Source organism: Corvus moneduloides, chromosome 24 (genome assembly GCF_009650955.1).
Source record: "Corvus moneduloides isolate bCorMon1 chromosome 24, bCorMon1.pri, whole genome shotgun sequence".
NCBI classification, from domain to species: domain Eukaryota; kingdom Metazoa; phylum Chordata; class Aves; order Passeriformes; family Corvidae; genus Corvus; species Corvus moneduloides.
The window spans coordinates 1,492,769-1,518,704 of NC_045499.1; the positions used below are offsets into that span (position 1 = coordinate 1,492,769).

Consider the following 25,936-nt stretch of genomic DNA (forward strand, 5'->3'; position numbering starts at 1 on the left):
GTTGGGGGTGTCCAGCATCCCTGCGGAGCAGGATGTGACTGTATGGACCAGACTCTGTGTGCTGGGGCGAAGAATTCTGTGGGGACCTTTGATATTTCCCACCTGTGCCCCATGTCTGGTCCGGTCTTGCTCAGCTGGAGTTCAAGGCTGCCCAGAACACAAGTCAGAGGGAGCTGGGGGGGGCTCAGCCTGGAGCAAAGGAGGCTCAGGGAGGACCTTGTGGCTCTGCACAAGTCCCTGACAGGAGGGGGCAGCCGGGGGGGGGGGTTGGGCTCTGCTCGCAGGGAACAGGGACAGGAGGAGAGGGAACGGCCTCAGGCTAGGCCAGGGCAGATTCAGGTTGGATATTGAGGGAAATTTCTTCCCTGAAGGGGTGGTCAGGCCCTGGCACAGCCAGCCAGGGCAGCAGCGAAGTCGCCATCCCTGAAAGTGTTTAAATGGTGCAAGAATGTGGCACTTGGGGCATGGTTTAGTGGTAAACACGGCAGTGCTGGGTTGAACTCCATGATCTCAGAGGGCATTTCCAACCTAAATGATTTCATGATTCTGTGTTTTGGGGTACCTGGGCCCTTGTGAGGTTCCACCCACACCTCCATCCCTCCATCATCCCTGGGCTCACTGCCCTGGGTCCTGCCCCTCACCGCGGATGCCCCGTGAGCCCCAGCAGCAAGACCAGAAGGGAACCAGCTCCTTTCAGCTCGTTTCTTTAATAAGGAGACGGAGATCATTACAAAATAACCATCAAACGATCAGAGACGGAACGACAGAGTCCACACGAGGGGAAGGGGCATTAAAAGCAGCTTCCGCCGGAGCCGAGCGCTGCGGGGCTGGGACGGGGCAGAGCGGGGCCGGCACTGAGGGTCCAGGAATCGCCGAACCTGCGACTCCCAAAGGAGCCGGCTCCTCCCTCCCAGCTCGGGAGAAAAAAGGACAAGGAACCAGAGCCTGTTGCCAAGACTCGTGGATTCACTTCCTTTTAACCCCGGGAGCATCCCTGTGGCACAGCTGGGTGCCTCCAGGAGAGGAGAATGCCAGCTCTCGTCCCCGAAACAGAAACCACCGACTGGACATGGCAGAAATAACCCAAATTGCTCCAAAAAGCCTTTTCACCACCGGCAAGTCGACCCCAGCATCTGCGCCCAGCGTTGTCCCGTCCCCTCGCCCGGCGTTACAGCGGCACCCAAGGCCACCGAGGCGGTGGCCAGTGCGGCTCCTGGCAACCCGAGCCCCACGAAACCAGGGGGGACGTGGACACATGGGGGGAAGGGGGTCACGGCTCACCGTGGGCCTGTCCCCGTGGGGTCCCGGTGCACCGTGCTCTAATATGGCTTCTAAAGTTGCTCTGACGGTGAAATGCACCAACGCGACACAGGACACCGAAGCCACGATGTTGCTGCTACCCGGCCATGGGACAAACGCGACAAGATACAGGAACACGACACACATGGGCGCCACGGCTGCGTCGGTGACAGCTCACCCTCCGCTGGCGGGCCGGGCTTGGCATGCTTTGCTTCTTGGCATTATTTTCTTCTTTTATATGATTTAATTGGGGATTTCCATTTTATTTGGGGGGAGAAAAATCAGGCCGGTGGAGAGCTCTCGAGCGATGAGTTTTGGTGGTCGCCGCCTCCTCCCTGGCGGGAGGCCGGAGATGGGGACGGCAGTGCCGGGGCGGTGGCAGCGCCGCCGGGCTGGGGCCATGCTGCTACTGCTACGTGGCTGCGTCGCATGCACTGCTCGTGGTATATACAGCTATGTCTCCATATATTTTACCTACACACAGCTAAGGGGGGGTCAGAGGCAGCGCAGATGGCTTCAGTATGTTGGTTGGTTTTCCCTTTTTTATTAAAAAAAAAAATTATGTATTAAAGTCACAGTCTTCCCCCTCCCCCAAGGCTTAAAGAGTCTGAATGGAAAGCAGCCAGGTGGGATCTCCACTCCTGGAGGGACCCCGGCCGATCCGGCGGGTCTGGGGGGCGAAGGGGGGGGGCGGCGCGGAGGGGAGAGCACAGCAGGGGGTGCATCTGGTGTGTGCAGGTGTGATATGCAGATGTGTAGGGTGCAGGTGTGCAGGTGTGCAGATGTGCAGGGTGCAGGTGTGCAAGGTGCAAATGTGCAGGTATGCAGGGTGCAGATGTTCAGGATGCAGATGTGCAGGTGTGCAGATGTGCAGGGTGCAGATGTGCAGGGTGCAGGTGTGCAGGGTGCAGGTGTGCAGGTGTGCAGGTGTGCAGGTGTGATGTGCAGATGTGCAGGGGGTGCAGATGTTCAGGGTGCAGGTGTGCAGGTGTTCACGATGCAGATGTGCAGGGTGCAGATGTGCAGATGTGCAGGATGCAGATGTGCAGGGGTGCAGGGTGCAGATGTGCGGGGTGCAGATGTGCAGGGTGCAGATGTGCAGGTGTGCAGGGTCCAGATGTGCAGGGGTGCAGGGTGCAGATGTTCAGGGTGCAGATGTTCAGGGTGCAGATGTGCAGGTGTTCAGGATGCAGGTGTGCAGGTGTTCAGGATGCAGGTGTGCAGGGTGCAGATGTGCACACCTCCACCTGCTTCCCTGGGAAGGCTGCAGGGCCATGCACACTCGCTGGCTGCAAGCAGGAGGATTTCAGTGCTCTTTCTAATTCCTCCTCTTTTAACCCACTCCATGTAAGGCAGATGCCCCCCCCCCCCTTCCAGTGCCTGGATGGACCCCAAAATGAGACTGAGTCCTACCACTGCTCCTGACCATGGGGTGTCAGGCCCCCTCCAGCTCCCCATTTTTAAAAGCATCCCATAAAAGACTTCTTCTCCCTTTGGCTACAGGGGCAGGGCAGGACTGCATCTGTTGACACTGACACATCCATTAGGAAAAGGGACTAATTGAAGCTGGAGATGGCCCTGAGGGACCACTGGCTGGGTGACCCCTGCAGACCCAGTGTGGCCCCACTTTCACCAGGGCATGGGCCAAGTGCAGCCGCAGTGGTGGTGGAGGTGGTCATTAGAGGTTCCTGTCCAACATCCCCTTCCCACACTGCAGCTTGGCTATCCAAGCCCCAAACCTCCCACGGATGGAGATGTCCTGCCCTGGGGACCTGTCCCAGAGCTGCACAACCCTCCAGGGGCAGGGGCTGGTCCTCGTGTCCATTTGAACCCCCTGAGGTGTGGCTGCCACCAAGTTTCCCATCATCTCTCCACCTCCAGAGGGGGCCGGGATGCCCTTTGGGAAGCCAGAGCTGTGGGAGCTGCCAAAGCATCCAACAGCACTGGGATGAGCTCAGTTTTGGCACTTTGTACCTGGACCCAGGACACCCTGCACCACGGTCCCAGCCCTGGTGTTGAGCTCCCAGAGCAGCATCCCCAGTGCCAGCACATCCCTGGGGCTCTACCCTTTGCTGCTGCAGTGCTGGAACCCCCAGCACTGAGTCCAGGGAAGCCAAAGGGAGCACAGCGTGAGGCTGCTGTGGAGCTGGAGCTGGGACAGGGACACGAGTTAACATCAGTGCTCCAATATAGACTGGACTGAACTGGGCAGGGCTGCTGGACCCTCTCCCAGCAGCAGAAAACTGTGTTGGCTTTCTGGCTCAGGGGCTTTTCTGGGACAGCGGGAGAAGTGGCCCAGAGAAGCTCTTAGCCACTGTCGGGGTCACGGATATGGCTTATACCCTGAGCAGGACGGGGTGGGTTCAACAGCCAGTGGCCTGGTGGGGAGTAGCAGCTCATGGGGGTTGGGGGCTTTGGTCCCTTGTTGGCCCTGGGCTTGCTCTTGCCATCCCCACCTGCAGCAGGTGGTGGAGCTGGAGCTCCCCATGGCCCCTCGGCTACCCCAGGCTGGGGTGCCCAAGGCAGGGCTGAGCACTGGGACGTGCGATGGACAATCTCTGGGGGGACACCTGGTACCGCTCTGGGGGGCTGCCCCCATCACATCTGGAGACCTCTCATTGTAAACCTGCCTTGTGGAAGCATCTTTATCTACAGGATTCACCGAGCATGGTGGGACACAGATGCAAATCACCCAGCGCTGCTCCTCTGGGGACAAAACAGAGGTGGTGGTGCTGGTGGTGGTGGTGATCCACACGGTGCTGCTGGTGCATCCACATTTCACCCTGTGTCTCCTTGGAGCAGCCCTCCTGAGGCTCCCTGTGCCCAGACTGGCCTCCACAGCTCCTGCTGCAACACTGAGGGCTTGGCACCCCACCACCACAGCGGGATCCATGGGCCCTGCAAGCCTCTCCTCAGAGAACCCAAATCTGGAGCTGGCCTGGGGCACTCAGCCTTCCTTGGGGAGGACCAGGGGGAGGCACCTGGGTCTCTTCAGAGGGTCTTCTGCACCGTTTTTCTGTCTCACTGCTGGTCATGCCCCAACCAAGCACAGTGGGTCTGGTCATCTCACACTGTCAGGCTCCAGTATCACCTCCATGCAACATTCCATGGTTCCCCACATGATTCCAAGGGCAGGAGGGCAGCAGCAGTGCTGCAGGCTGGTGACACAGCTGCTGGGGCAGGTCCCAAGTGTGCCGGTGGCTTTGCACCAGGAAGGGATGGCGAGCAGAGGCAATGGGAGATGCAGCAGAAGGGAGCAATGCTGAAGAACAAAAAGAACCATCCATGTCTTTAACCTCTTCCCCTGGAAGCTATTGGGACTGCCTGGATACCCTTCCAGAGGCATCAAGGGGCATTTCAGCTTAGAACAAAAAACCGAAAGGAAGGTTGCAGAACTGAGGTATCAGTAGCTCTGGGTCGACTGTCCGCAGTGCCCGGCTGGCAGAGCTGCCTATTTGTTTTTCCCGAGAGCTGCATCTACTTCTTCCTCTGGCTTCAGCGAGTGCCACTGGGCAATGGGCCGCCGGGGGTTGGCCAGCATGTCAGACCAGTGCCGCAGCTCCGTGCCGGTGGAGTTGAAGCCTGTGAAAATCTTGCCAATGGCTTCGTTCTTCCCCAGCTTGTCGTAGTCCAGCACTGTGATGACCACTTGCACTTTCTAAAGGAGGAAACCTTCTTTAGAGGGGTGGAAAGGCGCAGTGGCCACACAGCTCCATAGCCCCAGGGTGCCCCAGGGATGCCCCAAGGCTGAGCCCCATGTGGCTCGTTTTGGGGCAGGGCCCCCTCCCTGCTTCCTTCATGTCCTTCTCCAAGGAGCCCAGAGCCCAGTGGGGGCCCAGCTCATCCTGAGCTGACTCACCTGAGAAAGGTCACCAAGGTGTGGTGTGGGGCTGGGCAAGAGCTGTGGGCTACTGGGCAGGGGCAAGGGGCACGGGCAGGGGCTTGCACAGGACACGGAGGAGCAGAAGGCAGTGGCCAAGGGTCCAAAATGCCCCCAGGACCATCCTGTTATGCTTGAGGTGAGCACTGTAGGATCAGGAGCAGAGGAAAGCCCCATTTCAGCCGTGATCTGGGTTGGGGGTTCATCTCCCATGGGTGCTGCCCAGCCTCCCACCTCTGTCCCCCCACCAGCTGCCCTCAGCATCAGCCCAGGCCCCAGATGGGACTGGAAGAATCTCCAGGGTGACCAGACCAGGAGCTCAGCAGGAGCGGCTCGGGCTGCTGGGAAGGCTGGGACAAGAGCTCAGGCAGCTTCAGGACATCTCCCATCCCAGGGGAGTCATCAGACAAACCTGTATCTGCTCAAAGGGGATCTCAAAGCTGAAGGACTCATTGAAGTAAGGGTTCAGGGTCTTCTTCTTGACTGTGGTCTTCTTCTTCTTCAACCTCTTGCCATTCTGCAGCAGGTGGATCTTCACGTAGGGATCTGGGGGGCAGGATGGGGCATTAGCCAGGGCTGAGGTGCCCAGGGGACACCACTGGTCGGGTCCCAGGAGACATCTCAACCCAGGGTGAGGGAGAGACCACCCTGAGTAAAGGTGGTCTGAGGTTTGTGGATGGATGCCAAGACAAAATAGTTGGGCCGGAGAGGATTTGTGGGAGCAACTGGCCAAGGGATGGAGTTCTTCTGGATTCAGCAGAGCTGGGGAAGGGTCTGGAGAGTCAGACATATGAGGAGAGGCTGAGGGATCTGGGGGGCTCAGGCTGGAGCAAAGGAGGCTCAGGAGGGACCTTGTGGCTCTGCACAAGTCCCTGACAGGAGGGGGCAGCCGGGGGGGTCGGGCTCTGCTGCCAGGGAACAGGGACAGGAGGAGAGGGAACGGCCTCAAGTTGAAACAGGGAAGGTTTAGGTTGGACATCAGGAAAAATTTGTTTATGGAAAGGGCGGCCAGGCATTGGAACGGCCCAGGGAGGTGGTGGAGTCCCCACCCTTGGAGGGGTCCCAAGAATGCCTGGACGTGGCACTCAGTGCTCTGGTCTGGGTGACAAGGTGGGGATCGGGCACAGGTTGATGATCCTGGAGGTCTTTTCCAACAGTAATGATTCTGGGATTCTGTGCTGTGGGCCCTCTTGTAGGAGGGCTGGGGACAGTGGAGTGACAGCTGGCCTGTCAGGTGAGTGGCACTGTGTGGGCTCTGGCCTGTCGGCCCGGACAGGAGCAGGAAAGCCCACGATAAAGCTGAGTCCTTCCAGCCATGCAGGTACTGCTCTTGTGGTTAAAGCATGTCTGGAGAGAGCTGAGGACCCCAGAATGGGGCTGGGAAGACACTTTGAGCACAAGACATGCTGTCAACTTAGGTCCCCAGCCCTCAGGTCAAGGAGGAGCACTTTCACCACCCAGGTCCTGCAGCATCCTGGTCCTGCTCAAACCAGGGGGACCAAATTCAAAGCATCCTTCTCAAGAGTTGGGGATGCATCTCATGCCCATCTCCCCTCACCTCCCGGCCAGACCTTGGGCTGCCTGCAAAGCATGAGGAGGCACTGGGGGGCTTTCCCAAGCTCTGCCAGACAGATGGCCCCAGAGTCCTTCCCCACAGAGGATGCTGAGAGTCCCCAGTGGGGCAGGGGGAGGCTGCCTCTGAGCAACACCCACCTGAGAGGCCCCCCACATCCATCTTCTTCAGGTTCTTGGCTTCCAAGATGCAGACAGTGAGCTTCCCGGCCGTGGGCACGTACCGGAGGGAGATGCAGATATCGCCCAGCTTCTCTGGCTGCCAAGCAGAGCAGCGAGTGGAGGTCAGAGCTTTGGCAGTGCCTCGGACTGCAGTGTTTGGACACGATCACACATGCAGGTCCCCCCAAACCCTGCTCAGTCCAGGCACAAGCTGGCACCCTGTGCACCAACACAAGAGTTTGATCACTGGGTCCAGGACAAGCCAGGCCCAGCATAGCACTCTGGATGCTTTCTAGTCTTCATTTTCTGTTATTAAAACATTTTTACACAGAGGAACAACAGGTCAGATCCTGCCCTGCCAGGACATTCATGGCACCCTGGTGGGACCCCACAGTGATCGTCACCCTGAGCACTGTGGGATGGCCCTGAAAGCAGAGCTCGCCCCACGGCCAGCCCCCATCTCAATCCCCCAGCCAGGGGTTCAGCTGGCTGAGGGCTGGCTCTCACCTCCTCCTTCTCGCCACTCTGCAGGTCCCGCCACTCCTCGATGGGCTGGCCCAGGTCCACTGTGTTCATGGGCACCTTCACCTCACCGATGATGTCGTGCTTGGAGAAGCGATCGAAGTCGTAGATGGCCATCACCAGCGTCTTCCCACCCAGCTCCTGGTAGGGGACCTGCACAAAGGGACAACGACCGGGCTGCAAGCCAGGCCCACCCACTCCTGGAAGGGAAGGTCAGCACACGGGATTGCTGCAACCAGGGAGAAGGATGGGAGTGGGAGACAAGGTCCTGTGTTATGGATGAAGGGGCTCACCTTGAAGGTGAAGGTCTCATTGAAGGCAGGGTTGAGGGTCTTCTTCTGCACTTTGGTCTCGTACTTCTTCTTCTTGTCGGGGAGCAGGAACACCTTGACGTAGGGGTCTGAGGTGCCGCCCATGTCCAAAGCTGGCAGTTCGGCAGCTTGGAGGATCCCCACTGTGAGCTGGAAGGGCGGAGGAGTCCTCAGTGAGACAGCCCAGCCATGCACTGCAGCTGCCAAGGGCTCATCTCCAGCCCAGCATGGGGCAGGACTTCCTCTGGCACAGCACCCGGCTCCTCCTTCCCTCATGTGCCTCCCAGTTCCAACACGCAGACCTGTCCTCTCATCTCCCCCCCGGGCAAACCCCACTCCTCAGCTGAGCCCCAGCCACTCCATCACCTGGTTTGCCTGGAAATCGTAGTCCAGTGAGAACTGCAGCTTGCCCAGGTTCTCCGGCTCCTTCTCCTCTTCCTCACCTTCCCCCTCTGTCAGGCCCGTCTCTGCGTCATCGTCGTCCTGTTGGTCCTGGAATGGCAGCCAAGGTGTCCAGCTCAGCAGGATGGTCACAGCCCAGCAGCCCCACACCACTGGGGACCTCAGCACCCCAACCCTCCTGGCATCTCAACACCCAGCTTGTCCCCACCAGGGGAAAGGAGACCCACGTGCTGGGGACATGAAGCACTGACAGGGCAGTCTAGGGGTGGCACTGGCTGTGCCACAGCCACGCGGCCGCCAGGGAGCCCCCGGTGCTGGTCCAGCCAAGACGATGTGGGGCTGCCAGGGGTGCCAGGACAAGGAACTGACTCCAGTGGAGGGAGTTTTGGTGCTTGCAGGTGGTGGGTCCTGTGGCGCCCAGCCCGTGCTTGGAGGAGCACTACAGCCAGAGCTAAGGGCTTATCGGGGCCATTTCCAGGCTTTTCAGGCTCAGAAAGAGATTGTCCCCAGGAAATCCACCCCTCTTCCTGCCTCTCCAAGCGCAGTCCACGGGGTGGGAGTCCCAGCTCCTTACCCCCTCTTTGATGTGTCCCCAGTCCCCCATCCCACCCTGGAAGCAGATGATGGAGGAGGCTCATGGTGGCACTTACGTGGAGGGTGTCCCAGAGCAGAGAGGCAGCCAGGGCAGGAGGACAGCGAGGGTACCGTGGATGAAGAGAGACACGTTACACAGACACCGAGGGACCCATGGCAGGGTGGGGGATCAGGGCTTGTACCACCCCGTGGAGCCCCAGAGGACGCAGCCCTTGCTCTCCACTGGGGAATCCCACCCCACATCTCCCCCCTCTCCTGCTCCAGCCCTGTCTGCATGCCCATGGTGCCCACATGGCTCTGAAGAGCAGGGACAGACACCCAAATTCTCCCACCCCCTCCAAATGGCCGTGGGTCAAGGCCATTGAAATGGCCGGGGTGGCCCCAAGCCTGTGGGTACCAAAGCCCACCTCGGGCTGGACCCCAGGATGAGGTACCAGCACCTGCCACTACACCACAGACTTTTTGGGGATCCCAAACTGGGGGGTGTTTTGGCCTGGTGGCCCTGCCCTCTCAGCTAAAGGCTCAGAGAAATGAGTGTGACCCAGAGGGAGGCAAAAGACACAAGGGATTAAATCAACATTTCCTGGCTCAGGTGAAGCATTGGCAGGTCCAGGCCAGCTTGAGCTTGGTCCACCTGGGCCACCAGACACTGGAGGACAGTGCTGCTGTCTCAGGTCCTCGCTCCACTGTCCCATCCCAGGGTCCTGGTGGCTCCATCCCAATCTGCTGCCTGATCTTTGAGTGCCCTGGCACAGTCCATCAGCCAGCCAGAGGGGCTGCTGGCCAAGCAGCCCAGGAGGACATCACCTGGTTGCCTGACTTCATGTCCTTCATGTTCATGGCATTCTTCATGCCTTTGCCCTTCTCCTTCTTGTTCTTCTTCTTCTTGCAGCAGCACTTCTTGCAGATGCAGAAGCAGCAGGTGAGGATGAGGAGTCCAGCCACCACCGCGATGGCGATGAGGGCCCAGGGTGGCACTGTGGGCAAAAGCCAGGGTCGTGGTCAGCCCTGTAGCTCCCTCTCAGCCACCCAAAAGCCTTGTTCCACAGGTTGTACTGGGACCAGTGTGATGGGGGGGTCATCAGGAGGGTAACACCTGGGAAAGGAGCTACTCACGGGGGATCTTGTTGAGCTCATTCATGAACTTGTCCCTCAGCTTGGTGAACATGTCCTCCTTGCTCTCGCCCGGCCCCGCGGCCTCAGTGGAGTTCTCCATGGTGCTCATGGGCAGCGTGCTGGCCGTGGCCTCCGGGGCCATCATGGATGCTTGCTTGAACGTCATGGTGGGTCAGGGGCTCCCTGAAACACATCATCTCGGTGGCACACAGGTCCCTGCTGCCCCCACTCCTCCCCAGTGTCCCCAAGACAGCGCCTGCGTGGGCAGCAGGGCTGCACCAGGACACCTCATCCTCTGCTAGAGGGGCACAGACCCAGTGTCTGCGAGAGGTCACCTGGATCCCTCACGAGCCGTGGGGAGCCCAGCTGGCCCCTGGGTTTCCTGGCCTTTGACATCTCCAAAGCCACTGGGAGCATCACCCAGCCTTGCATCAATGACGGTTCCAGCTCCAAGCCCCCCAGGGACAATGGGGACACTCCTGGGGGGACATGCACCTGGCACGGCCCCCTGGGATGAGGGGAGGGGGGTTGCATCCCCAGGAGAGAAGAATGAGGTCAGTCTGGACAAATCCAGCCCCACCATCTCCTCCTTTTCTCGGGCAGGGACCCCAGGCATGGGGCACCCACAGGGACTCAGCGCTGGTGTGGCACCCTCAGGACTTGCTCCCAGCCCCGGGGCGAGCTTCCAAGTCTGGGAACAGAAGAGGATCAACACACCGCTCTTCTTCCAGCCCCCAGGGGGCTTCGGCAGGGCACATTTTGAGGATGGATGGAAGCAGGGAAGAGCTGGCTCTACACAGCAGTGGCGGGTTCAGTGTGCAGGTCAATGGGTCGACTCACATGTCACAGGTATCATGTCCCAGGTGCCACACCTCCCAACCCCGCAGGGCTCCCCTGGCCAGCCCAGCTCCTCCACAGAGCCAGGGAACGTGTTCAGGTCACAGCCAGGGCTGCAGCACAGCCCGACGTGCTCAGCACCCCCTTCCCAGCCCAGCCGTGTCCGAGCACCCGCCTGTAGGTTACCGGCGGGTCGGACGGGTTCGGTCGGGACGGAGAAGGATGGAGAGATCTCTATAGGCAGGTCTTGGGACACAGTCGGTTTATTGTAAAGGCGTGGGTATTGGGGCACTGCTCAGAGCTGCCTGACTCAGCTCTGAGCAGGCCCAAGAGAGTAAGCAGGTGAGAGAGAGAGAGAGGGTGTAAGAGCAAGAGTGGAAGTAAGAGTAGAAGTGGAAGAGAGGAATAGAGTGCCTGAAGTCCTGGTTACAATACAATAAATCATCTTCTGTACTGAATATTCTAATTGTCACTAACCAATCTAATACAAGATACAAATCCTATAGCATTTACATACAGCCTATAAGAGTTCTTATATTACCATAGAGTGTTACATCTTAACTTCTAAAAACTACTCTTTGGACCCCTTCTGCTGAGCTAGTAGGGTCTGCTCTGACCCTTGGACCTGTTTGCAAGCAGAGGGTATTGTTTCATCAAGAGGGGATTACTTCAGTGGCCATACCATTGTTTTCTAGTTGTTCAGTAACTAAGACCTGGTATTTCAAAAGTGGCTTTCATTTCGATGTTGCCTGTAGTTTTCATATTCCCAAAATCTTTTGTCAGGCAATCATATTTCCAAGGCTTTCCTGTTTCATCTTCCCCAACACCCGCCAAGGATGGGGACAGCCATTGTCTTGCAAATGTGGCTTTGGCTCCTGCAAGCAAACCTGGTACAAAGTGCCCCCACAACCCTGCCCCAGCCCCAAAGGGTCTCCATGACCTCCACAACCCCAGCTCCAGCCCCAAAGTGCCTCCACAACCCCATCAGAAAGCAGCCTGCAAGAGAAGACCAGAGCAGGGAAGAATGCCAGGGAATGCCAGTGGGGTTAAGGAGAACTCCAGACTCTCCAGCAGGGAAGCAAAGAGACAAGCAGGACCACAGATAACGCAGGCAGGAGTTTCTGGGGGCAGGTGGGCTGTGGCTTGAGTGCACCCCCTCCCCTGCATCTCTTCTTCCCTCCTCACCATCAAGAAGCCTCCTTGCCCAGAGCATCGTCCCCTGAGGCCAGGTGCTCCTCTGCCCTTCCTGCAGCACTGGAAAATGAGTGCTCTCACCTCAAAAAAAGCCAGTCAGAGAGACCTGGGGGTGTTGCTGCCCCAAACTGACATCGCCATGTGTCTCTGGCCACCTCATAGGTGAATCAAGCACTGAGTTACCCAGAGCATGGCTCCACACCTGGACACCTCCCTCCTGCACCACTGCTCCCAGGGGAATATCCTGTGGGAGTCTGGGGGGCCCCCCATGAGGGGCAGTCCTTCACACAACAAAATGAGGTGATTATGGGACTCCCACCCAGACAAGGTCCCTGCTGCAAGCACAGGCTTTGCCACCCAATGGCTTGGCCACGGCCACCTTCCCATCCCACGGAGGGGCTGTCACCGCTGCGAACACCAGCATCAGCATCACCAAGCCCTGAAACCTGGCACCGGGGGCTGGAGGAGGATGCTGGAGGTCCCCCACATCCTGCTTGGGGTGAACCAGGAGCTGCTGCATTTAACCCCTACCCAGCTGAGAGTTATTTGATCTCGAGGGTCTCAAAGGTTCCCCAAAGCTTCCAGTGGCTGAGGAGACCTGGATGTGTGTCTGTCCCCACCACTTGAGGGGTTTGTCCCCATCACTGCCCATGTGCACCAGGGTGGGTGGGAGGAGAGCCAGGATTTGGAGACCGAAGGCTGCTGAGGGTAACCTCTGAGTGCTGGATCCTGCCCCCCTGACCTGGAGCAGGGGTCCTGGCTCTGCTCTGCACCCATGGATAAAGGGTGAGGGATCCAGGCCACTGACACCCTGCCAGCTCCCCAGAGAGCATGAGGTGTGGGACCCCAGGGCTGCCCTCCACCACAACACACCCCAGGGCACTCGCTCTGCATCCAACCTGCCACGCAAGGTGGGCAGCACCCAGAGGGGGCACCTGGATGAGCCGCCTCTCCTCCCAGTCCTTGGGCGCCCAGCCCAGCACTGCCCGGGGGGGCAGGCGAGCCCAGCTGCTCCTGCAGCACGGAGCCACCATCCCCGGGGACAGTACAGCGGGGACCGCTCAGCACCCGCAGCCGGGCACGCCCCGCAGCCCACGGGTGTGCATGGGTGTGCACGGGCAGGCGAGAGGTGCCGGGAGTGTGTCTGTGCACCCGTGAGCGTGCGAGGGCCAGTGCAGGGCACGGGGTGCTGGTGCACGTGTGGCAGTGGAGGTGCAGGCTTGTCCGTGCGCTTGTGCAGGCACGTGTGCGTGGGACACGCAGATGTGTGAGGGTGTGAACGCTTGTGCAAGATGTGTGGGTGTGGATGCGTGTTTGTGTGTGTGTGTGTGTGAATGCTCGTGCCCGGGGGTGCCCGTGGCCGTGCACACCTGCCCAGGGATGTGTGGCCCGTGCGCTCGGGCAGTGCCCGTGTGGCTCTGCCAGCACCTGCACGTGGCTGTGCGCATCCTGCCCTGTGCGTGGCACTGCCCGCAGCCTGTGCAAGGGCTCGCACACGCACACACACAAACACACACACACACACACACACACACAGAGAGCCCTTCTGGGTGCCAGCGGGCGTGTGTGGGACCTGGGTGCCAGGGGGGGCTCTGGGGGCAGAGATGCAGCACAGGCGCTGGGCCAGGGAACTGCTGCTGCTTTAGGCGGTACTTGGGAGCCTTTGCCGTGCTGCCCGGGGCTGGGGGGCTGCAGGCAGCAGCAGGCCTCACTGCAGGGGTTGCTTTTGAACCGGGCAGCCTAATTAGCATCACTAATTGCTCCCTTGTGGGAGCTGAGGACCGGGGGAAACTGAGGCCCGGGAGGGGCCTGCGGGGAGCCAACCAATGGAGACCCTGTTGCTGCTCCCCCTCCAACTGAGTACCTTACAGCCCCCGGGGGCCTGCAGCCCCTGCCGTGGGGGCGGAGGGCTGATCCTGCACCCCGAGCGAGGGGACCAAGCTTTGATCCGCCTCCCGCACGGGCTGGGCAGGGGGGGCAGTGCCATGGGGGCAGCGCCATGGGGGCAGCGCCATGGGGGCAGCCTGGGCAGGTCGGGGACAGCCAGGGAGGGATGGGAGGCTGGGAGGGCAGGCAGTGGGGCGGTGTGGTCTTGGGGATGTCCCCTCACCTCCCCACTGTGCCACCGCCTCACTGGGTGTCCTCGGGCACATCCCGTGTCTCCACCAGGCGCAAGCGGGGCAGCCCAACCCCTCAGCTTTTGGGGCAGAGCTGCTCCCGCCCCACGGCGCAGATTCCCAGTGGGTGGGGGCCCGTCCCAGCCCGCTGTCCCCGTCCCAGCCCGCTGTCCCCTCCCAGCCTCCGCCGCCTGTCCCCGTCCCAGCCCGTTCCCCCCGGCGGCGGGCGGGGGCCGTGCGGGCTCGGCTGCGGCACTGCATTGCAGTCCTGCTCCGGCTCCGCTGCCTTTTTTTTTTTTTTTTTTGCCTTTTTTTTTCTCTCTCTCTTTTTTTTTATTCCTTTTGCAATTTTTCCCCCTCCTCTTTGCAAGTTGCGGCAGCCGCTGGCGAGGGGCCGAGCGGCCGGCGGTGCGGGCGGGAAGGGAGCTCAGCTCCCCGAAATCCACACCGCACCCCCAAACGCTGCCGAGGACTCGCTGCGGTTCTTCAAGTTTCCTCTTCATTCCTGCCTGCTTTGGAGTTGTTCCTCGCCACCCCCCACTGCTCCCCGTCACCCCCCCCGCCAAGATCTCAGGGTCTTAAGGACATAAAGAAAATATGAGGGTTATAATTAACCATTTCTATCAGTCGTTGGCCGAAGAACAAGCGTGAGTTAAGGCATCATGAATAAATCCTGGCTAGGAAGGAGCCCTGTCCTGCCTTGCTGGCCCCTGGGATCCTCCAGCTCCTCCCTGGGATGCAGCACCCATCAGGGGAGGACCCACTGAACCCCTCCCCCCCCAGAAAAAACTCCACCAGGAGCTCCCCATGGAGCAGGACAGGGTGGGCTTCAGCCAGGCAGCTGCTGCAGAGACCCCATGGGGCAGAGGGTGGGGAGGGCCCCCCGTGGCACATCACCCATGCACTTGCATTACACTGCCCAGGTGCCACCTCAGCCCCCCCAGGGCTTTATCTTGCTCCCCGTTGCTCCAGCCCCCCACTGTGTAACCCTGAACCCCCCAAACCCATCACCCTCACAGTGCATTTCTCCCCTCATGCACCCCCCTGCAGCCCCCAATGCCTCATCCTGCACCCCTCAGTGCAGCACCCCAAATCCACCACTGCAGCACCCCCACATCCCAAAGGGCATCCCATATCCTGTGCCTGCACCAGCTTCCCTGACCCCTTAACATATCAGCCCAGCCCCCCTTCATGAATGCACCTGCATGCTGCACCACCCTCAGAGCCCCTAAAACCCTTCTGCACCCCACACTGTGTTACCCTGCACCCCCTCAGGCAGCGTCCCCCAGCTGCAAACATCTGGCCTAGAAGGAGCCCCCAGGTCCCCCCTCCAGCAGAGCCTCAGGGGTTGTGTTCAGCGAACTCCCTCCAGGCTCAGCCCCCAAACTCACCCCAGGTGTCCCCCCACCCCCTTAAAGCTGATACTGAACCCCGAGAAGCTGCACTGAGCTCCAAACCAGCCCTTCGTGGTGTAAACCTCCCTGGCTCCATCACTGATTTTAGGGAGCAGAGGGGGTGGGGGTGTCCCCCTCCCTTTTTGCTGGCAGCACCCCAAGGTCTGGCGGGATGTAAATCCCAGGCTGGAGCCAGCAATCCCATCCCCATCCATCCCCAGGGCATTCCCTGTATACAGAAAAGCAGTTTAGACACTGAAAAATCCCCTTCCTGAGCCCTTCATCCCTCCTCCTCCTCCATCCAAGGCTCCATCCCAGAGACCCCCCCCTATGCTGCTGCAGCACCTGGCACAAAAAAGGGGATTTGGGGTTTCCCCGGAGCTGGTCCCATCATGGGACTGTATCACTGCCCCAGCAGGGGCTCCCTGTCTGGGTGGGGTGGGGAAGGATGGAGCAGGGGGATTCACTGCGGGGGGGGCTTTGAGGACCATGTAGGGAGAAGCAGGAGATCAACAGGGAGTCGCTCTCATCAGCCAGGGTGTTCTGCAAAGGAGCAGACCCAGGATGAGAATTTGGGGATGCACAGAAGGACCAGGATGTCCCTGGACACGGCAGCACTCAGGGAGCTCAGTCCCCACCATCAGGGTGAGGCCTTTTGGGGAATCCAGCTGCTGGAAACCCCCCTGCTCCTCTGCAGGGGCTGAAGAAACCTCTCCTCTCCAGGAAGGTGAAGGCCGCGGGGATGATGGAGAGCAGGAACAGCAACAAATGAAGATTAATGAGGCTGAAGCAGCAATTAGCAGCAGCCGGCACTGGCCGAGCATGGGCTGGGCATGGGCAGGGGGGTACAGGGGGGGCCAACCACGGCCCCCCCAGCCCGGAGTGATGAAGTGTCCCATGGATATCCCGATCTGCGGGAGGCTCATGAGCTAACGAAGGGTGGCTGCCACCATGGGCCCAGGGCAATGAGTTATTGCTCCTTTATGGGATGGCAAAGCCAGGTCTGAGCTGTCCTGCTGGGACAGAGATGTGGGCACCCCCCAGACTTCCATGAACATGAGCTGGAGGAGCTGACCCCAAAACTGTGCTGCTGTGTGCCAGGGCTTGTCCTTGGATGACCACAAATGAAAATCCCAAGCCAGTTTCAAGGCAAGACCTCTCCCACCCCAATGCCAGCGGGAAGCCTGGGCACTACAGAGCCCGCAGGATCCTGCAGCGCAGCCCGGGGGCAAGCAGAGACTCCGGAGCACAGCTGAGACACTTGGCAGTGCCTCACCGGGATCCTGATGCCAGCAGGTGTTTTGCTTCTGGGGTCAGAAGCACAAGAGCTGGAGAGGGAGCTCCCATCTCTCCCTGGCACAGTGCCTGGGCATCCCTCCGGCCTTTCACGGGGTCCTGGCTCCCCAGCACTCCCATCGCGTCCAGAGCGGGACACGGAAGGGACACGCCGGGCCAGAGTTCCAGCTCACAGCGGTGAGACAGGAGACTCTAATTAAGGCAAAAACATGACTTGGCTTCTAATGGTCATTTAATTACCAGAGAATTCCTGGCAAGGGATGTGTGAAGGCACGAGACCAAAGGATCAGGGAAGAGGGAGGGGAGGGGGTGCTGGGTGGGGAGATGCTGCAGGACCCTGGTGCAAAGGGGCTCTGCAACAGCCCAGCAAACCCCTGAATCTCATCCCTGTTCTCCTTCCCCAGCCCCAGCACGACACCACAGCAGCTGCATCAGCAGTGCCAGACCAGACCCTCAGCAGCCAGGATGGTGGAGCAGCTCCCAGGGCTTGGGGAGCTCTTTCCCTGGGATCCCCCCACACTCCCACCCTGGTTCACTGTGCTGAGGGCAAGGAGAGTCCCTGCTCCCCCAGCTCCACGATTTTCAGGGGAGGGTATTCCTACAGCACAGGTAAGGGGTGTGATGGGGTGAGGACACTCCAGTAGCAAGGGGCATCACGGGACCTGAGCTGCTGAGACATCACCCTTGCAGGGACACATTTTCCTGCCCCCAAACCCATTATGAGCAGGTGCTGCTGGCCAGACATCCCCACCATCCAAGGACAACTGAGGCACAGCATGGGAAGCAGCACCCTGAGAGAGGAAATCCCTGAGCAGGGCTGAAGCTCAGCATTCCCCCAGCTCAGAGTGGGCCAATGACAGCCACCAGACCTCACTGGGACCCCCAGCACTGCTCCCCATCCTGCAGGCTCCAGCAGCATCTCCGGATGGCACCAGAGCTGGCCAGCACCCCCCTCCCCACCACAGCACACTCCGCTCAAAGCCTCATCACCCACCAGCACGCGGCTCAGCTAATTAAAAATAACGACTTGCTGGGGTTCAGCAGCCCCAGCCGCAGGCTCTTCCCCAGGGATGAGTAATTCGAGGAGGGCACCACACTGCACAGCTCGGGATGAGCTCCTGCCTTGCTGCCCCACATGCTGGAATCTGGGCTCCTCATCATGGAGCCCCCGGCCTCACGGAAGGAGACTCAGCCCCTGCCTCACGAGGGAGAGCTTGTAAAATAAAAAAATTAAAAACTGATGGTGGTTTCACAGCCAGTGCTGCCTATGAGAGAGGATTTGCCTTACAGCAAAACCAAGCGAGGTCTAACAGTGAATGCAGCCTTGAGGCAGCCTTTGTCCATCATTTGGGGTCCAGACTGATGGTTTCTGGTGTTCCCAAGCCAAACCATCGGCTCCTGCTGCCAGAAGTCTCCCACTGAATGGACACCTAAAGGTCAGTGTGGGGAAGGGATGATCCCACCCTGCCCTGCTCGCTCCTGTGCATCTCCTCCTGCAAAGCATCACCCCAGCCAACACCCACCATGTACTGGGATGCCTCTCATAATGGCAGGGGCCCCCCAAAGCATTGCGACTCAGGGAGATGGCAGGTTTGTCCCTACCCAGGGACACCTCCCTGCGTGGGGACCACTGCTGGCACCCACCAGTGCCAGGGCACCCAGGGCAGCAGCTCAGGGGTTTTCTGTGCCTTTGCCTCTAAAATCAGAACAGCACCGAGGTGAAATGGGGGACGAGGGCAGTGACAGCCCGCGAGGCCAGCGCCCACATCAGAGGAGAGGAGGACCCACCGCTGGGCACTCAGAGCCCTGCCTGGCACCCAGAGGTGCTGATCCCTCAAAGCCCACTTTTTCTAGAGCGATCAGGCCCTGGCTCTGGCTTTGCAGCTGCCCCAGGAAGGAAGGGCAGGAGGGAGCTGAGCTGGGACTGGTGCCAGGGCTCCCGCAGGAGCCGGGGCAGGTGCTGCCACAGCCACTGCCACCTGGAACTTGGGTGCCAACAGCAAAGGGACTGGTGAGCACCGTGTCCCCCTCTCTGCTTCCCACCGTCTCCCATCACTGCTGCACTGCTCTCTGCCGGAGGCATCCCACAGGAATGCTGCAGGGGCTGCAGGCACCACTCACCACCAGCACTGCAGCCAGAGGGTTTTGGCTCATGCCATGTGCTACCATGGCACGGGTAGAAAAGGCAGCTGGGGATGCTGGAGACCACAGTCTCCTGAGCTGAGGGGACACAGCTGTTGCCAAGGACAGCAGAGCATATGCAATATCCCACATGGCACTGGCCACTGCCACAGCAATCCACCAGGCTCACCCCAAGCCCAGGCAGCACAGGCAGTCCACCCTTGGCACACAGAGCCATGAATGGCCAAAGAAGCCTCCCAAAAAGTAGGTTCCAGGTGCTGCCAGAGCCCAGCCTGCTCCCCGGCACTGTGATGCCGCAGCAGCCGTGTCTTGCTCCGAAGGCAACATGAGAGCAGCTAAATAGGGCACCAGATGGTGATGGGCTGAGCTGCCCTGGCACTTTGAAGCCACCACACGGCTCAGAGTTCCAAGTTCTGCCCTCCCAGGTGGGCATCACACTGCTGGCACCACGGCCACACTGCCGGCAGTCCCGGCCATGGCCCTGTGCCACAGTGATGGCTCCAGATCGGCATGGGAGGAGAGAAAAGGAGCCAGGTCAGCTCCTGGGGAAGAGCCAGGAGCGGCTCCAGGAGCGAGCCGAGCCGCGGCAGATCGATCGCAGACGGGAGCAGGGAGAGCACTCCCTGTGCTGCTGCCCAGCTCAGCGGACGGGCCGAACAAGCAGACACAAGCCGCGAGGGGCCATTTCCAAGGGGAGGCTCCAGGGAGATCTCCACAGCTCCCAGCCAAGCACGAGGCCGTGATGGGCTGGTGTGAGAATCCAGGAAACCATCTCCCAGCCCTGGGGTGCCCCCAGCAATGCTCATCCCCCAGCACCCCCCTCCTCCCTGCCAGCCTGGGCTCAGTCCCCCAGGACTGGCTCCCTGTGGGAGCAGTGCTGGTGCTGCTTGCCCAGCTCCAAGGCACGGAGAGCCCAGAGGCAGAGTAGAGCTCTGTGTCCCCAGGGCCATCCGGCTTGTGGCATTTGGGGTGAGAAAGGGAATGGAGGAAGCACAACGATGGGATCAGCAAGGACACAGCACCTCAGCAGCCCAGGGGATTTTGTTGTGGCACAAAGCCCCACCAAGGCCAGGACACAGGACTGACTTCCACGAATGAACCTTGTGCAGATGGAGAAATGTCATCGGCAGAGCTGGGAGCGCAGCTGGGGTGCTGGGCACAGCTCCTGCACAGCACAGGGGGTCCTCTGGCCCTGCCCAGCCCCTCTGAACTGTATCCCTATGTGACTCCAACTGTTTTGTCGGCACAAGCACAACAGCACACACTCTCAGGGCTGCACAGAGGAGCTGCTCCACCGGTGCATCCTGGAGAAGGAAAAATCTGAAGAGCCCAGATGCAAAGCACCCTGGTTCCTGAACTGGTGTTGGTAGTCACCATCCCTTCTGAGGGTCTCCCCATGGCCAGGCCCACCCCACCAGGAGGTCTCTGCTGGGCTCTCTGGTGGCACAGAGCAGTGCCTGAGCTGGCACAGCCACACACTGCGGCACCGGGCAGTGGCTGTGCCAGGCCGCTGGCAGTGGTGCCAGGATGCTGCATGGGCAGTGGGGGCACAAGCCAGCACCTTCACCCCAGGCACTAACCCAGCTTTGCCAGGCCTCAGTTCCAGGAGAAAACCCTGGGACTCCCCTGGGAACAGAGCAAGACAGCAGCAGAGCCCACAGGGAGTCCACGTGCTTGTAAATCCACACATGGCACTGCAATTTGGGGTGGTTTTCTTCCTTGAATCGTCTGCTCGAGGCCGGTGGGAGCTGTGGTGCCACTTGAGGTTCCCCAGTCCCAGCATCCCTCAGTCCCAGCATGTCCCTGGGGACACCCTGTGTCCTGCAGGGAAGGTAGGAGGCATCTCCCTGGGACAATGCTGAGCAGTTTGGAGGCTGATCCTGCCTCCATGGTGTTTTGGTGGAATCCCTCCGGTGTGAGGCACCACATGAGGCTCACAGGGGTCAGGGATGCCTCATCCCATGGCAGCACTGCCAGAATGTCAGCTGCCAGATCAGCTCTGCTGATCCCAAACCACCCTGGCACACAGGCGTTATCTCAGGTATCGTGCTGCTCACAGACACTCCCAATCCCCATGGCTTCAGCCTGGCCCCAGAGCAGCTCCCCAGGCCCCTGGCAGCAGGGCAGTCCCCCCAGGCCACTGCCAGCTCAGTGCAGACTCAGGGCTTGGACTACCCCATCACATCCCACAGCACCCACCTACACCTCGTGCCACAAGCACGCGCTTTGCTCCTGGTCTCCCCCCACCGAAGGGATGCACAGGCCCAGAGTCCACATCTGCTGCACCCTGCAGGGCTGGGAAAAGCTGGGGAGCATGAAACACCCCGGATTAATTAAAACACACCAGCTTTCCTTAAGATGCACAAGGAGAAGGACACCCCGTCAGTGCCAGAAGTCCCTTCCAGGCCAGCGGGGCCACAGACACCCAACAGCCGGTGGGGATGGGTTTGGTGCAACAGTCAGACAACTGCCTGTGAGGGAGAGTGGGATGTGGGTCCAGATGGCAGGAATTTGGCCCAGCCCAGCACTGCCACATGTACTGCCAGAGCTGGCTGCAGTCACCCCTCCCAAAGCAGCAGCACCAGCAGAGCCACTCCAGGGGTATAGGGAGCTCTGCCAGACTCTGACTGCTGACCAGCAGCTGAATCCGGGGACACCACGATTCCTTCTCCAAACACCAGAGCTGATGAAACATCACAACTTCCAGCACGCCGGAAGCAATGGAGCAGGTGGTCCCACTGGGATGTGGCAGCCCCCAAACTCAGCAGGAGACAGCAGGATCCCACACCCCAGGGCTGACAGGAACGGGCCAGCACCATCCCCAGCTGCAGGATCACACCAGTTTGGGGCATTCGGATTCCAGACGCACACTGCCTAATTTACGGTTTAATTAATAAATGGGGAATTATGCCAAGTTTATCCAATACTTTTGGATGCGTGATGTTATCAAAATCCCATTACTGATGAAGGAAGGCATGAAGAGCGAAATTAGCTTTGGCATCTGAAACAGTTCAGTCAATGCGATAACACAATTATTAGGGCTAATAATCAAAGAGCACTTTGGGGAATGCAGGCTCACACAGGAGCTGAGCTGAGGGCACGAGCCGGGGAAGAGCCGGGTGTTCATCCAGGAGGGAAAGGCCAACCACAGCCAAGGGCAAAAGCGTTTTTCCGATTGCGCTTACCGGCGGCTCCAGACAACCAGCACCGGGAAGGCGCTGGTGGCCACCAGGCTGAGGAGGAGCACGGCCGGGCACAGTGCCGAGCTGCACTGCCGGGAGTAGGGAATTAAAAACTAGAGGATCTTAAAACCAGTGGGCACTGGGTCCCATCTATACACTGGGCATTGATCCTGCTGGAGGACATCACGGCTGCCAGCTCGCAGCTCTCTGCGCAGCCTGGGGAAGGAGAAACTCCAGTCATAATGAGGAGCCGCAGTCATCCGGCTCCCAGAGCTGGGACTTTGCCAAAACCATGGTGAACAGGAGGAAGGACCTGCGGGGTGAGCGGGAGTCCCGGCTCACTTCAGTGGCCTCTAGCTCTAGCCCAGTGACCATCCCTGGGGCTTATGGAGCAGGAGGCAGCTCCCACGGAAGCAGCCAGCAGCAAATGCCACAGCTGTGCCACAGCGGCTGTTTGGAAACCCCCTCCCCAACCATATTTATAATAAATATCCATGTACATGTGTAAGGGTCTGTATGACTGTATTTGTGTGTTCTCCCTCCCCTGGCACCGCGGGCGCTGTGGGCAGCGGGGTGCAGAGCCAGGGCGGCCGGCAGCAATGCAGCACAGCCGGCGCTGGCTCACCGCGCTGCCATCGGCGGCCTCACAGGCAGCGAGGGACGTGTCCTCGCCCTGCAGAATCGGGGGCACAGGGGCTTCAGGCTGGCTCCCGGCAAGCGGGGCAGCGGTGCTCACCACGGGAGGCCGGGCAAGGTGCCAGGAGACCGGGCAAGGTCAGACCCATTCCTGCACTACACCCATGAGCAAGGAGGAGACAGGGCATCACTCCGAGAGGCGCCTGGGTTTGGGGGCACTGGGGTGCTTTGCTGGGTTGTGCAGTTCTCGAGCAGCACAGGTGACGTCCCACTGCCACTGCTGGCCTCAATGACCTTGGGTGCATCACCTCCCCCCGATGCCTCACAGTGCCCCTCACGCAGACCACCGCAAGCCACACTTTCTCCCACCAAAACCCTGTGGTCAAAAGAACCCACGGGCATCAAGGGCACAGAGCCCGGGGGATGCCCCGGAGGTGCCCCGGGGGTCCGGCAGCCCTCGGCAGCGTGCGGCCGAGGCACTGTGCTAGCGAGGAATAATGCAGCAGGCTGGAGACTCCTGCCGGCGGCTGCGCTGCCGCTCGGTGCGTGCAGGAGTAACACCGCTGCAGCAGCACCTCGCGTACCAGCCAGCCTGCGCTCAGGACTGAAGTTTTGCTGCAGCAGAGGAGCAGGCGGGGAGTCCAGCAGCGCCCTGCAGCTCCACAGCGCAGGAGGCTGTGCCGTCGGACACTCTGCAGTGGGTGACACCCCGCAGCACCCCGGCCACTCTCACTCGGAGGACAGAAGAGCGCTGCGCCAAGGAGCGCCCGTGCAGACAGAAACACAGAGGCACTGATACAGTTGGAGACCACGAAGCAATGGGTGACACAGGCTTGTGTCCCCCCCTCCCTGTGCCACAGTCACCTTGCAACGCTGCCCGTCCCCTGCGCAATTTGCAGAGCTCCTTTGGGATCACTCTTTAAAACTAGGCTGAGGGGAGCAGCGATGTGCTGGGCACAGCAAGGGCTGCGGCACCCCAGTGTGACATCCCCGGCGCTGGACTGAACCCCTCTCCACGGCTGCACCCCGACGGCACCCAGTCAGCGTAGGGAGGGCTGGAGGATCCCGGAGCTTGGTGTAGCCACGGCAGGCAATCCAGACGAAGGGTCTGTCTGGAGCTGGCTCCTGGCCAGGCCGCTATGAAGAAGCCGTCAGTGCAGCGGGGCTTGTGGCTGCCCACGCTGGGACCACGCCGCTCCCACGGGTTCCCAGCACCAGGGTGGGTTCCCCGCAATGCTGCGGGAACAGCCCCGCGCCCCCGGCACTCCCCGGGGCCGGCACCCCAAGGGCACCCATTGTCGGGCATCCGCAGGGATGAGGAGCTGGAGCATCCCGCAGAGCCCAGAGGGCACCTTTGACCCGGCGGCACCGCGCGGCATCCCCGGGGTGGCCCCGCATCCCCAGGGGTTCCCACGCCTTCGGGGGGGTCCCCACGTCTCTGAGTGCTCCCCGCCAGTTCCGCAGCCTCCTGCACCACTGGCCGCCCCCCTCTCCATCCCTCCAGGCTCCGTCCCCAGCCGCCTTCTGGGCGCAGCCCCCCCACGGGCAGCCTCCGGGCTTTCGGCAGCTCCGGGATCCGTGTCCCGGGATGGGTTCCCGGGAAAAGCGCAGGTCCCTGCCCCGCTCCCGGCACCGGGACACGGCGAGGTGCACTACCCGGTGCCCGCGGGGAGTACCCCATCCCACCCCACGGGGAAACGATCGCACCTCGGGCGGCGGCGCCGGGACGGGCTCGGCGAGAGCTCGGGAGGCCCCGTCCCGCAGAGCCCGCGCCGCTGCGGCACCGGGGGAAAGTTCGGCGGGAGTGCGGGCGGGCACTTACCGGCCGGGGCGGCGGGGCGGGAGCGGTGCTGTCCGTGCGGCCGGAGCGGGCGGGGAGAGCAGCGGTCGGTGCGGGGCGGGCGGGCAGGGGAGCGGTCGGTGCGGTCGGTGCGGGGCGGGCGGCGGGACCTGCGCGGCGCTGCGGCAGCCCCGGCCCCTCCGGGCTCGCGTGCGGCGGCTCCGCGAGGCTCCGCCCGCCACCGAGAGGCCCCGCCCGCGGCCCCGCCCGCGCACCTCGGCCCCGCCCGGCCCCCCCGGGGGCGCGCACCGGGGCTCGCGTAGGGGCGGCACCGCCGCGGGCGTCCGAGAATCGGCACCGGGCACCCCATCGGGCCAACTCATACCTGGCACCGGGCACCCCATGGGGTCGCCTCCCACGGGGCACCGGGCACCGGGAAACTCCCATCGGGCTCACCTCAGACCGGGCACTTCACATCGGCACCACGGGCAGCGGGCACAGACACCCCGCATCGGGGTCACCTCACACGGAGCACTGGCACCTGGCACTGACACCAGGGACTGCCGTCAGGCACCTCATACGCGCACTAATACCGGGCACCAACACCAAACACTTCACACCAATCACCTCGCACTGGTCACGCACACTGGTCCCTTCTCACCAGTGACCTTGCCCAGATCACCACCCGCCAGTCACCCACCACTGCCGCCACCACCACCACAGGGACCTGCTGCGGCCACAGGAGAGAGGCGCTGGCGTCAGTTGTGGTGGGGGCACCTTCACCGTGGTCCAGAGGGCTCCTGGGAGCCCAGCTTTGGGTTTAGAGCCAAAATATCGGGAAAAAGCTGATGGGATTCAAGTGAGGAGCCCGGGTGGGGAGCGGAGGGCAGTGGGGGGACTCTTTTGCCCGTGCTGTGGGATCCTCTTCCCATCAACGGAGTCTCCAGTGGGAAAGGGAGCCCTTCGATACTCCTTACTCCCCATACATGAGCCGGGGACAGGGACCCTGTGGGTTCACCTCAAACCACCCCGGCTGAGGGTCCCCCACCTCCATTCCATCAGCCCCTTATCCCAGTGTCGCAGCCAGAACATCTGAACTACACCGGGAGGTGACCGGCTGCTCCAGCCCCTCCAGCCAGAGACATTCTGGAGAGGTGGTGCCTGGAGCACGGAGGGGACCCCGAGGTCCCAGCCCAGCTGGGAGCTGCATCACCCAAAATCTCTGCACACCCCAGGTTTGTTGCAGCAAAACCCCCTCCCAGCTTTGCACCAGCCCCCGACACACAGAGACAGGCACGAGCTCCCTCCAGACACTGCGGGCAGGGGAAGGGACCTGCTTGGGGGCCACATCCCCACTACAGCACCCAGGGGTGCTGGTTGCCCGAACCGAAGGGACCCTCCCCTGCCCATCACCCTTGGAAAAGGCGGCTGAGTGTTTCCAAACGGAGGAGTCTGTCTGGAATTGAAGCGTCAGCATCATTCCCGTCTAGTCTTTCTGCA

The 25,936-nt window shown here is 61.0% G+C and overlaps 1 protein-coding gene across 1 annotated transcript; it reads right to left on the reverse strand.

The window, feature by feature from the left end:
• Positions 1 to 688: 688 nt before the first annotated feature.
• Positions 689 to 24,547, reverse strand: SYT2 (synaptotagmin 2). The gene is made up of 9 exons (XM_032133350.1): positions 24,479 to 24,547; positions 9,859 to 10,041; positions 9,550 to 9,719; positions 8,113 to 8,229; positions 7,729 to 7,896; positions 7,421 to 7,588; positions 6,893 to 7,010; positions 5,592 to 5,725; positions 689 to 4,957 (listed from the first exon to the last, which is right to left on the reverse strand). Exons 2-9 carry the CDS (start codon positions 10,022 to 10,024, stop codon positions 4,751 to 4,753), a joined length of 1,248 nt encoding a protein of 415 aa, XP_031989241.1. The 5' UTR covers positions 10,025 to 10,041; positions 24,479 to 24,547; the 3' UTR covers positions 689 to 4,750.
• Between the last annotated feature and the right edge of the window lie 1,389 nt (positions 24,548 to 25,936).